Source organism: Macaca nemestrina, assembly GCF_043159975.1.
Source record: "Macaca nemestrina isolate mMacNem1 chromosome 4 unlocalized genomic scaffold, mMacNem.hap1 SUPER_4_unloc_9, whole genome shotgun sequence".
NCBI classification, from domain to species: domain Eukaryota; kingdom Metazoa; phylum Chordata; class Mammalia; order Primates; family Cercopithecidae; genus Macaca; species Macaca nemestrina.
In genome coordinates, this window is record NW_027257563.1 from 282,052 (window position 1) to 293,092 (window position 11,041).

Here is an 11,041-nt window from a genome sequence, read left to right on the forward strand (position 1 = left end):
GGTAAGTTTCCCTGAACGACTGTTTGTTTCGCCTAATCCCTGAGGAGTTGGGGGAAAAGAGACAAAGGAGAGTGAAAGAAACAGATCACACTGGGGCTCGCTGATGGGGTAGGATGTGTTCTCCTTATCCGTAATTCTTGGAACAGAAAGCGAGAAAACATTTCCATCTCCGTGCCCGGGATAAGAGCCAGATGGAAATGCAAAAAGAAATGTACTCCAGCACGCTGAATTGGTGGGTAAATGGAAAAAGAACTTTGGAAAAGGGGTGGTTTGCCCCTTGGCCATGCAAGAGATTCATATGCCACTTGTTCAGCGTTTGTTTAGATGAATTCGTATGGCGTGTGTAAAATACCAGAAAAATAAATAAAGAGGGGCTGGAGCTAAAGCCAAAAAGACAGAGCAGGAAAGACCATCACCTGCTAGTGTGGTAGAGAGGGAGATAACTTCTCTCGATGAATTTGTGTTTGGAAGTTGCCTAGTGAAACGGCAAGAGTAGCGATTTGAGTTATGATAGGAAGCATCCCTTATCCCTGACTTCAAGCAGACCTGCCAAGGGGTGACATCGGCCATGCCCTGTAGCTTCGATTCTTTTGTCCCTCAGGGGAGAGAGAATCATTGTGTCTTCTACTGGAGTGAATGGTGAGAGACCTAAGTCCAGTCTCCAGAATCAGTTGTTTGGGTGGGATTGAAATCTCAACTCCAACTCCACATACCTAGGCCGTGGGCCGTGTGGCAGGCCAGGTTTACTCTTGGACCAGGTGGTCACGGCAGAGGAACACACAATATCTGAGGATGCACACACCACATTGTGATCCACAGATTTGACCGACGGGTGGTGAGGTCTCCTCATGACCACACCGTCATGGAATTAGCTGGGGGTTTCTTGTGGGTGTGTGAATATCCAGTGTGCCTAACCATCGCTTTTCGTGTGTTTGTGTGTGATTCAGGTGACCCAACCATCAACCCCGGAAAAAGGCGGCCATAAAACGCCCAGGAGACGAAGATGATGGCACGTCGTGACCCCAAAAGTGGGGCAAACAGACTCGTGAGAGCCCAGACCCTCCAGAAGCAGCAGAGGGCCCCAGTTGGGCCAAGGGCTCCCCCACCCGATGAAGAGGATCCCAGGGTACGTCTAGCCCTGGAATCTTTTGGGTATCGAGGGGGGAGGAGCGGGCGAGTGTCACACGGTCCTCAGAGACTGGGTTGGATTCCAAAGAGTTCTGCCAGCACCACCCGGGTTGCTTTTCCCATCCAAGGTGGGCCTGGCTTGGGACCTCCTCCCCGGCCCGACAGGTCCCTGGAGAGACTCTTGGGAGCAACCTCCCTTTCCACTCAGAATCCTGTGTAGCCAGGTTGGGCTGTGCTGTGGACATCGGGTTCACGATCGTCCCCGCTAGAACCCTGAGTCCTTCCTTTGAGAGTTCCTCCGTCACATGGGCTTTGGGAGGGAACATCGTAACCGAACCCTCCCTCCACTTCAGGGCCCCCATGCCGGTGTCCCCTCTTTGGAATCCTCACTCAGTTCTGAATTCACAGTCCGTCTCAATGTTGACTTTGGATCACTGCCTGTGGCTTCAGCTCATTCACTGACATCACTTCCTTTCCACCCACAGATCAAGTGCAAAAACTGCGGGGCCTTTGGGCACACGGCCAGAAGTACCAGGTGCCCCATGAAGTGCTGGAACGGAGCCCTGGTTCCCCAGACCTTTGGGAGAAAGGAAGGGAAGGAAAACCTGAAACCATGGAAGCCCCAGGTTCGAGGGAACCCTGGGCCCTTGAACAAGGAAAAGGGAGAGAAGGAAGAGAGACCGAGGTGAGCAGTGGGAGGGGTTTTCACCATCCTTAGGGTACTGCCACCTAAGGACACGGTGTCTCTGCACCTGCACACCGTGTGCCTTTCCGTCTCCGGGACAGGGAAGGAACGCTGCAGAGAAACAGACCAGAGCTCCGTGTCCTCCTGGGTTCCCCACCCAGGAGCTCCTTTGGCTCTGGGAGATTCAGGGACGGGGGAGAGGCGGGGCCGCTTCGTGCAGGTTCCCCATGACAGGGGGAAAAGCAACGGAATCCAAATGACAGTCCTTACTTGGGAAGCCTAGAGGGCCACCGGCAGGATGGGAAGGTTGGCACATGAGGGAAGGTGCAGAGGCGGAAAGGGCACAAAAGTTCCATTTATGTATCACAAAACACAGAACGGGACTGGGCCCCAGCCAGGGTTCTCCCTGTCTCCTGGGGAGAACCGGGGGGCAGGGCCTGAACTTTTTCTCTTCTGCAGGCAACAAGACCCGCAGAGGAAGGCTCTCCTCCAGATCTTTTCCGGGACACCTCCGGAGAAGCAGCCGCCAAATCGAAAAGCATCCATGGAATCTTGTGATTATCTGAGGGTGAGTGTCACCCTGGGCCCCTGGTCTTTTTCTCCTCTAGGTCACCCTGGTTGATTTCCTTTCAGGTTCCCGTGTGCGTGAGGGGATCGGGGAACCCCTCTTCCCTGCCTTCTTGGGGTCAGGGACTCCACGATCCTTCCAGGTCCATTTGATTCCAGGTGAAGGCATCTGAAGGTGCCGTATTTGCTGTTGCTTTCTCTCCGTGCAATGATGGCAAGCCTGCCAACAACATCTTCCTAGTGGCCTGAGGAAATTAGTCCCTCAGGGGCCCCAAACATGGAGGAGGCTCACCCCAGGAACATGCATGTTTTCAGAAAAGACGTCCTGGGAACCCTTGAGCCACCAACCTGCCTTCAGAAGGGCATTAGTCCGTCCCACTTCACGGAAGGCTGAGTGGAGGCGCTTTGATCCAGTGAATGCCCAAGACACAGTCTTCAGAAAAATGGTATTCTTAGACCATAGCTCGAGAGTGCATTTTTCATGGGTCTTGTCCCGATCAGCACTCACGTTGAGGATCTGTCCCTACTTCCAAGGACCGCCTGTCCATACCGTATTAAGAATTTCCTGCTGTGTGCACCTCGTCATTGGATGTGGTTGATTTCCATGTTGGCTCCATGCCGAGGAACCTCTAACGTGTGTGGTCTCCTTTCTTTCAGGTTGCAAGCAGGCCAATGCCGGTGCACACAGCCAATAAGAGGCCACGCGTGGACCCTGCCCTCACTGATGGCTCAGCTACCAAAATGTCTGACACGGTATCCGTCTTGGCTTCGCTGTCTCCCCTCAGAAAAGCCAGTCCGAGCTCCTCGTCAAGTCTCCGACCGAAGGAACGACAGACAGGGTCTGTGGCCGACATCCCTCAGCCGGGAGTCAGGCAGCAGGGCCCGGAGCCTCTCGTCGTGGTGAAGCCGACACACAGCAGGCCTCAGGGTGGCCGCCGAGAAGTTCCCCAGGCTGCCTCCAAGCCCCACGGCCTGATCCGGGTCATCAGCCCCCAGGCACAAGGCAAACGTCCTGCGGTGACCTCACAGCCCTGCCCACCAGCCGACACACACAGCTTGGGCCTCGGCTCCAATCTCAGTTTCAGGCCAGGAGCCAAGAGACCTGCCCAGGCTCCGACTCAGGCTTGCCTGAACTTCCCCAAGAAACCGAGAACGGGTCCCTTCCAGATGCCCGAAAATGCCATCCAGGGAGGTGAGCTGGGGGCCCCGGAGACTCTCCAACCTCCGCCAGCTGCAACCGAACTCAGACCAAGTCCGTCGCCCCAGATGAGCAGGGGGACACCCGCCCAGGTGCCCAGCAGCGACCGGCAGCCTCCGCGCAGCAGACCTTACCTGCCTACTGCCCAGGCCTGCACCATGTCCCATCACCCAGCGGCCAGCCACGATGGGGCCCAGCCTCTCAGAATGCTCTTCCGGAGACTGGAAAACGGATGGTGGAGCTCCAGCCTCCTGACAGCTCCCTCGTTTCCCTCTCCTGAGGAGCCGGGAGACTTCCTCTCTCACAGCCCTCACGTCTCAGAGAAGTCTGAGGCTCCCTGTGTTCCTGTCCCGCTGAGTGTCCTCTATGAGGACCTTCAGGTTTCCTCCTCCTCAGAGGACAGCGATTCTGACCTGGAGTGAGACTACAGGTGGCCGGGGCTCCATTGCACCCAGCTCCCGTGACTCGGAGGGGTCTGTGGGACTGAGGAGCACGGAGCAGAGAGCAGACTGTGTGTGGTGACTCCCAAGCTCCCCGGCTGTGGTGCTTCTGTGGATGTTGGAGCCCAGGCCAGGCAGGGACCACATGCAGAGACTCTGCCTCATCGAATTCTGGTGAGGGACATTGTAGTTCGCAGGGCTCTCCGGAAACCCGCCACCAGAAGCTTCTGTGCCAGTGATTCGTTGCCTCAGAAACTGGGTGACGGCGACGCGCGGGAGTCAGACTTCCGCTGTGATGTCAGTAGGAAACTGGGGAATGACTGTGTGTTTGCTCTCTAGATGGCTGAATCAGGGAACAGTTAGGGAACCCTGAGAGATGCAGGCCTTCAGCTGTGCCCCGCCCTGACAGCAGTGTTTTGGACGCTGTGAAGCGTTCTGCGCATAGCGTTCTTGGGGTGTTTCCTCAGCCTGGAGAACTGGGCTCTGGAATGCCGTTGGAAATAGGTGTGTTTAATTTGTTTTGAAGTGAATAAAATTCTCAAAAAGATGACGTACTCTCTTTCGACTTTCATTCCGTGTTTGTGTGTAACTGATTTTCCAAGGGCTTGAAAATGTCTTGACTTGTCAGTAATCCAAGTCATTATGTCTCCGAAACAGAGTTGACTGAGGGGACCGCAGGTCTTCGCAGGACCTGTGACTTCTTAAACATCCACAGGGGCAAGAGAACCTCAGCCCCACTCTACCAACACGCACCTAGTCAAATTCCACCAAGTGAATCTCACGCACGCTAACACGTGGGGAGCGTTGCTTGCACCACGAGTCCCCATTTGGCTCAACGCGATGCCACGTGTGGGGTTCAAACTGTGACGGCCCCCATGAAGTGGTTTCCGGATGTGCGTATGAACGAGGCACACTTTCATTCGCCAAGTAGAACCCAGTAAAGCTGAAGTAAACTCCCAGATTTGGGATGTACTTCAGAGGTAGAATATTCGTCCCGTCTTCTTTCCGGATGCCTGAGCACCGGGCCTTTCCGTGCTTCTCCCCCGATCCTAAGAGTAGCTGAGGTCGAGACTCACTGAAAGCTCTAGGTAAAGATATCCCACCATGCACAGGCTATCTCCGTTCTCTGACCTGGGAACAACTCTGACCAGGATTCCACATCTAGGAGGCCTGGGAACTGAGTGGGATTTTCTGAGCAATGCCAAATGGCTGCTCCCTTTCCGCCGCCGTTGAGGGTCGTTACCTTGGTTGTCCAGATCACCTAGAAACTATCAGTATCCAGAATCAACAAGATCAACTCTCTGCTCCTCTGACAGCAGAAGGAGCATGACCAAAATGAACCAAAGAGCGTGGCAGGAAAGGATGTGACCGGAAAGCTCAGAGAACAGCCACAGGGGGATGTAAGCAGGCGTTCCCACCTGATCATGAATAATTAATGAAGCGCCAATCCAGGGGGAATCGAGTTTCAGCAGGTGCAACTCATCCAACGGGAGATCGCCGGAGGGCCAACAAGATTCAGCAACTGAGAGTCGGGTGTAGTGTCAAGTGGGACGCGACTGGTTCCAAAGCTCTAGAAGACCATGGGGTCACTTGGACCACGTGAGAAAATGCCCCCAGTGTGCTGGTTCAGCATTCTGACTCCTGCCTGTCTCTTCCCGCCCAGGGAACGTGGACCCTAACTTGTGCAGGTGCAGATGACGAAGAGCAGAATGAGGGGACGCGGCACCCAAGTTCCCCGACAAGAGAGTTCCACAGAAAGTCCGCTGGATCTTCGCAAATCCAGAGAAATGGCAACGGGACCCAAGGACATAGAGCCCCACCGGTGTCCTGGAGACTCTTCAGGCATAACGCCTGGAGCCGCAGGACGAGCTGAAAAAGGAGCCAGGCACCGAAGGACAAAGCGGTGTTGACGTTCTTCATCTGGGTTTCCCAGTGCAGTCCAATTCACGGTGGTTTCCAAGGGCCTCCTGGAGGAGAAAACACGTGAGGGTGTGGTCAGGGTTTTCTGCTGACACACTTACCGTGGGGAAGAAGGAGAAGCTCTGAAGATGGATAACGACCGAGATTGCATGTCAAGGTGTACCTCCTTGATGACACTGAGGCCTACGTTGAAATAGAGTGAATATGGTCCAATTACACTGTGTCTATTTTAGCACCTTGTTTAGAAAAAAAAAAAAAAAAAAAAAGATGTAAAACAAGACAGGGGTACGTGCACCAGTAGTACATACCTGACGGGAAACATCTATTCTTCAAAGCTTGCGGCTGTACAGGTAGGTTTTAGAATGTCTGTCCATAGTGAACATCGTCTTAGAGGGGGCTGGGCAAACAGAGCTTTCCAGGTCATGTAATGGGATTCAGTTGATTAGGTTAGGGTCCGTTTCGCGTCAGGGGTCCAGAGGCAGTATAAAAGGCAGCCTGGAAAGCAAAGGTCCCTCTCTGCCCCTTCCTCCGGCTTCCTGAAGGCTGCACCGCTTCCAGCAGGGCTGCTCCAGCACCTGCCCATCTGAGCGCCAGCGCACCTGTTCATCTGAGCGCCAGCCGAGGAAAGAAAGTAGACCTGTAATTTCAGGTAAGTTTCCCTGAACGACTGTTTGTTTCGCCTAATCCCTGAGGAGTTGGGGGAAAAGAGACAAAGGAGAGTGAAAGAAACAGATCACACTGGGGCTCGCTGATGGGGTAGGATGTGTTCTCCTTATCCGTAATTCTTGGAACAGAAAGCGAGAAAACATTTCCATCTCCGTGCCCGGGATAAGAGCCAGATGGAAATGCAAAAAGAAATGTACTCCAGCACGCTGAATTGGTGGGTAAATGGAAAAAGAACTTTGGAAAAGGGGTGGTTTGCCCTTTGGCCATGCAAGAGATTCATATGCCACTTGTTCAGCGTTTGTTTAGATGAATTCGTATGGCGTGTGTAAAATACCAGAAAAATAAATAAAGAGGGGCTGGAGCTAAAGCCAAAAAGACAGAGCAGGAAAGACCATCACCTGCTAGTGTGGTAGAGAGGGAGATAACTTCTCTCGATGAATTTGTGTTTGGAAGTTGCCTAGTGAAACGGCAAGAGTAGCGATTTGAGTTATGATAGGAAGCATCCCTTATCCCTGACTTCAAGCAGACCTGCCAAGGGGTGACATCGGCCATGCCCTGTAGCTTCGATTCTTTTGTCCCTCAGGGGAGAGAGAATCATTGTGTCTTCTACTGGAGTGAATGGTGAGAGACCTAAGTCCAGTCTCCAGAATCAGTTGTTTGGGTGGGATTGAAATCTCAACTCCAACTCCACATACCTAGGCCGTGGGCCGTGTGGCAGGCCAGGTTTACTCTTGGACCAGGTGGTCACGGCAGAGGAACACACAATATCTGAGGATGCACACACCACATTGTGATCCACAGATTTGACCGACGGGTGGTGAGGTCTCCTCATGACCACACCGTCATGGAATTAGCTGGGGGTTTCTTGTGGGTGTGTGAATATCCAGTGTGCCTAACCATCGCTTTTCGTGTGTTTGTGTGTGATTCAGGTGACCCAACCATCAACCCCGGAAAAAGGCGGCCATAAAACGCCCAGGAGACGAAGATGATGGCACGTCGTGACCCCAAAAGTGGGGCAAACAGACTCGTGAGAGCCCAGACCCTCCAGAAGCAGCAGAGGGCCCCAGTTGGGCCAAGGGCTCCCCCACCCGATGAAGAGGATCCCAGGGTACGTCTAGCCCTGGAATCTTTTGGGTATCGAGGGGGGAGGAGCGGGCGAGTGTCACACGGTCCTCAGAGACTGGGTTGGATTCCAAAGAGTTCTGCCAGCACCACCCGGGTTGCTTTTCCCATCCAAGGTGGGCCTGGCTTGGGACCTCCTCCCCGGCCCGACAGGTCCCTGGAGAGACTCTTGGGAGCAACCTCCCTTTCCACTCAGAATCCTGTGTAGCCAGGTTGGGCTGTGCTGTGGACATCGGGTTCACGATCGTCCCCGCTAGAACCCTGAGTCCTTCCTTTGAGAGTTCCTCCGTCACATGGGCTTTGGGAGGGAACATCGTAACCGAACCCTCCCTCCACTTCAGGGCCCCCATGCCGGTGTCCCCTCTTTGGAATCCTCACTCAGTTCTGAATTCACAGTCCGTCTCAATGTTGACTTTGGATCACTGCCTGTGGCTTCAGCTCATTCACTGACATCACTTCCTTTCCACCCACAGATCAAGTGCAAAAACTGCGGGGCCTTTGGGCACACGGCCAGAAGTACCAGGTGCCCCATGAAGTGCTGGAACGGAGCCCTGGTTCCCCAGACCTTTGGGAGAAAGGAAGGGAAGGAAAACCTGAAACCATGGAAGCCCCAGGTTCGAGGGAACCCTGGGCCCTTGAACAAGGAAAAGGGAGAGAAGGAAGAGAGACCGAGGTGAGCAGTGGGAGGGGTTTTCACCATCCTTAGGGTACTGCCACCTAAGGACACGGTGTCTCTGCACCTGCACACCGTGTGCCTTTCCGTCTCCGGGACAGGGAAGGAACGCTGCAGAGAAACAGACCAGAGCTCCGTGTCCTCCTGGGTTCCCCACCCAGGAGCTCCTTTGGCTCTGGGAGATTCAGGGACGGGGGAGAGGCGGGGCCGCTTCGTGCAGGTTCCCCATGACAGGGGGAAAAGCAACGGAATCCAAATGACAGTCCTTACTTGGGAAGCCTAGAGGGCCACCGGCAGGATGGGAAGGTTGGCACATGAGGGAAGGTGCAGAGGCGGAAAGGGCACAAAAGTTCCATTTATGTATCACAAAACACAGAACGGGACTGGGCCCCAGCCAGGGTTCTCCCTGTCTCCTGGGGAGAACCGGGGGGCAGGGCCTGAACTTTTTCTCTTCTGCAGGCAACAAGACCCGCAGAGGAAGGCTCTCCTCCAGATCTTTTCCGGGACACCTCCGGAGAAGCAGCCGCCAAATCGAAAAGCATCCATGGAATCTTGTGATTATCTGAGGGTGAGTGTCACCCTGGGCCCCTGGTCTTTTTCTCCTCTAGGTCACCCTGGTTGATTTCCTTTCAGGTTCCCGTGTGCGTGAGGGGATCGGGGAACCCCTCTTCCCTGCCTTCTTGGGGTCAGGGACTCCACGATCCTTCCAGGTCCATTTGATTCCAGGTGAAGGCATCTGAAGGTGCCGTATTTGCTGTTGCTTTCTCTCCGTGCAATGATGGCAAGCCTGCCAACAACATCTTCCTAGTGGCCTGAGGAAATTAGTCCCTCAGGGGCCCCAAACATGGAGGAGGCTCACCCCAGGAACATGCATGTTTTCAGAAAAGACGTCCTGGGAACCCTTGAGCCACCAACCTGCCTTCAGAAGGGCATTAGTCCGTCCCACTTCACGGAAGGCTGAGTGGAGGCGCTTTGATCCAGTGAATGCCCAAGACACAGTCTTCAGAAAAATGGTATTCTTAGACCATAGCTCGAGAGTGCATTTTTCATGGGTCTTGTCCCGATCAGCACTCACGTTGAGGATCTGTCCCTACTTCCAAGGACCGCCTGTCCATACCGTATTAAGAATTTCCTGCTGTGTGCACCTCGTCATTGGATGTGGTTGATTTCCATGTTGGCTCCATGCCGAGGAACCTCTAACGTGTGTGGTCTCCTTTCTTTCAGGTTGCAAGCAGGCCAATGCCGGTGCACACAGCCAATAAGAGGCCACGCGTGGACCCTGCCCTCACTGATGGCTCAGCTACCAAAATGTCTGACACGGTATCCGTCTTGGCTTCGCTGTCTCCCCTCAGAAAAGCCAGTCCGAGCTCCTCGTCAAGTCTCCGACCGAAGGAACGACAGACAGGGTCTGTGGCCGACATCCCTCAGCCGGGAGTCAGGCAGCAGGGCCCGGAGCCTCTCGTCGTGGTGAAGCCGACACACAGCAGGCCTCAGGGTGGCCGCCGAGAAGTTCCCCAGGCTGCCTCCAAGCCCCACGGCCTGATCCGGGTCATCAGCCCCCAGGCACAAGGCAAACGTCCTGCGGTGACCTCACAGCCCTGCCCACCAGCCGACACACACAGCTTGGGCCTCGGCTCCAATCTCAGTTTCAGGCCAGGAGCCAAGAGACCTGCCCAGGCTCCGACTCAGGCTTGCCTGAACTTCCCCAAGAAACCGAGAACGGGTCCCTTCCAGATGCCCGAAAATGCCATCCAGGGAGGTGAGCTGGGGGCCCCGGAGACTCTCCAACCTCCGCCAGCTGCAACCGAACTCAGACCAAGTCCGTCGCCCCAGATGAGCAGGGGGACACCCGCCCAGGTGCCCAGCAGCGACCGGCAGCCTCCGCGCAGCAGACCTTACCTGCCTACTGCCCAGGCCTGCACCATGTCCCATCACCCAGCGGCCAGCCACGATGGGGCCCAGCCTCTCAGAATGCTCTTCCGGAGACTGGAAAACGGATGGTGGAGCTCCAGCCTCCTGACAGCTCCCTCGTTTCCCTCTCCTGAGGAGCCGGGAGACTTCCTCTCTCACAGCCCTCACGTCTCAGAGAAGTCTGAGGCTCCCTGTGTTCCTGTCCCGCTGAGTGTCCTCTATGAGGACCTTCAGGTTTCCTCCTCCTCAGAGGACAGCGATTCTGACCTGGAGTGAGACTACAGGTGGCCGGGGCTCCATTGCACCCAGCTCCCGTGACTCGGAGGGGTCTGTGGGACTGAGGAGCACGGAGCAGAGAGCAGACTGTGTGTGGTGACTCCCAAGCTCCCCGGCTGTGGTGCTTCTGTGGATGTTGGAGCCCAGGCCAGGCAGGGACCACATGCAGAGACTCTGCCTCATCGAATTCTGGTGAGGGACATTGTAGTTCGCAGGGCTCTCCGGAAACCCGCCACCAGAAGCTTCTGTGCCAGTGATTCGTTGCCTCAGAAACTGGGTGACGGCGACGCGCGGGAGTCAGACTTCCGCTGTGATGTCAGTAGGAAACTGGGGAATGACTGTGTGTTTGCTCTCTAGATGGCTGAATCAGGGAACAGTTAGGGAACCCTGAGAGATGCAGGCCTTCAGCTGTGCCCCGCCCTGACAGCAGTGTTTTGGACGCTGTGAAGCGTTCT

The 11,041-nt window shown here is 55.1% G+C and overlaps 2 protein-coding genes across 2 annotated transcripts; both read left to right on the plus strand.

Annotated features, from left to right (window-relative positions):
* The first annotated feature begins 1,003 nt into the window (after nucleotides 1–1,003).
* Nucleotides 1,004–4,000, plus strand: LOC139361086 (protein FAM90A5-like). Its single transcript, XM_071089552.1, has 4 exons — nucleotides 1,004–1,126; nucleotides 1,614–1,813; nucleotides 2,273–2,381; nucleotides 3,038–4,000. The coding sequence occupies exons 1-4, from the start codon at nucleotides 1,004–1,006 to the stop codon at nucleotides 3,998–4,000; spliced, it is 1,395 nt and encodes a 464-aa protein (XP_070945653.1).
* Nucleotides 4,001–7,589: 3,589 nt separating this feature from the next.
* On the plus strand, nucleotides 7,590–10,586 carry LOC139361085 (protein FAM90A5-like). Its single transcript, XM_071089551.1, has 4 exons — nucleotides 7,590–7,712; nucleotides 8,200–8,399; nucleotides 8,859–8,967; nucleotides 9,624–10,586. The coding sequence occupies exons 1-4, from the start codon at nucleotides 7,590–7,592 to the stop codon at nucleotides 10,584–10,586; spliced, it is 1,395 nt and encodes a 464-aa protein (XP_070945652.1).
* The last annotated feature ends 455 nt before the right edge of the window (nucleotides 10,587–11,041 follow it).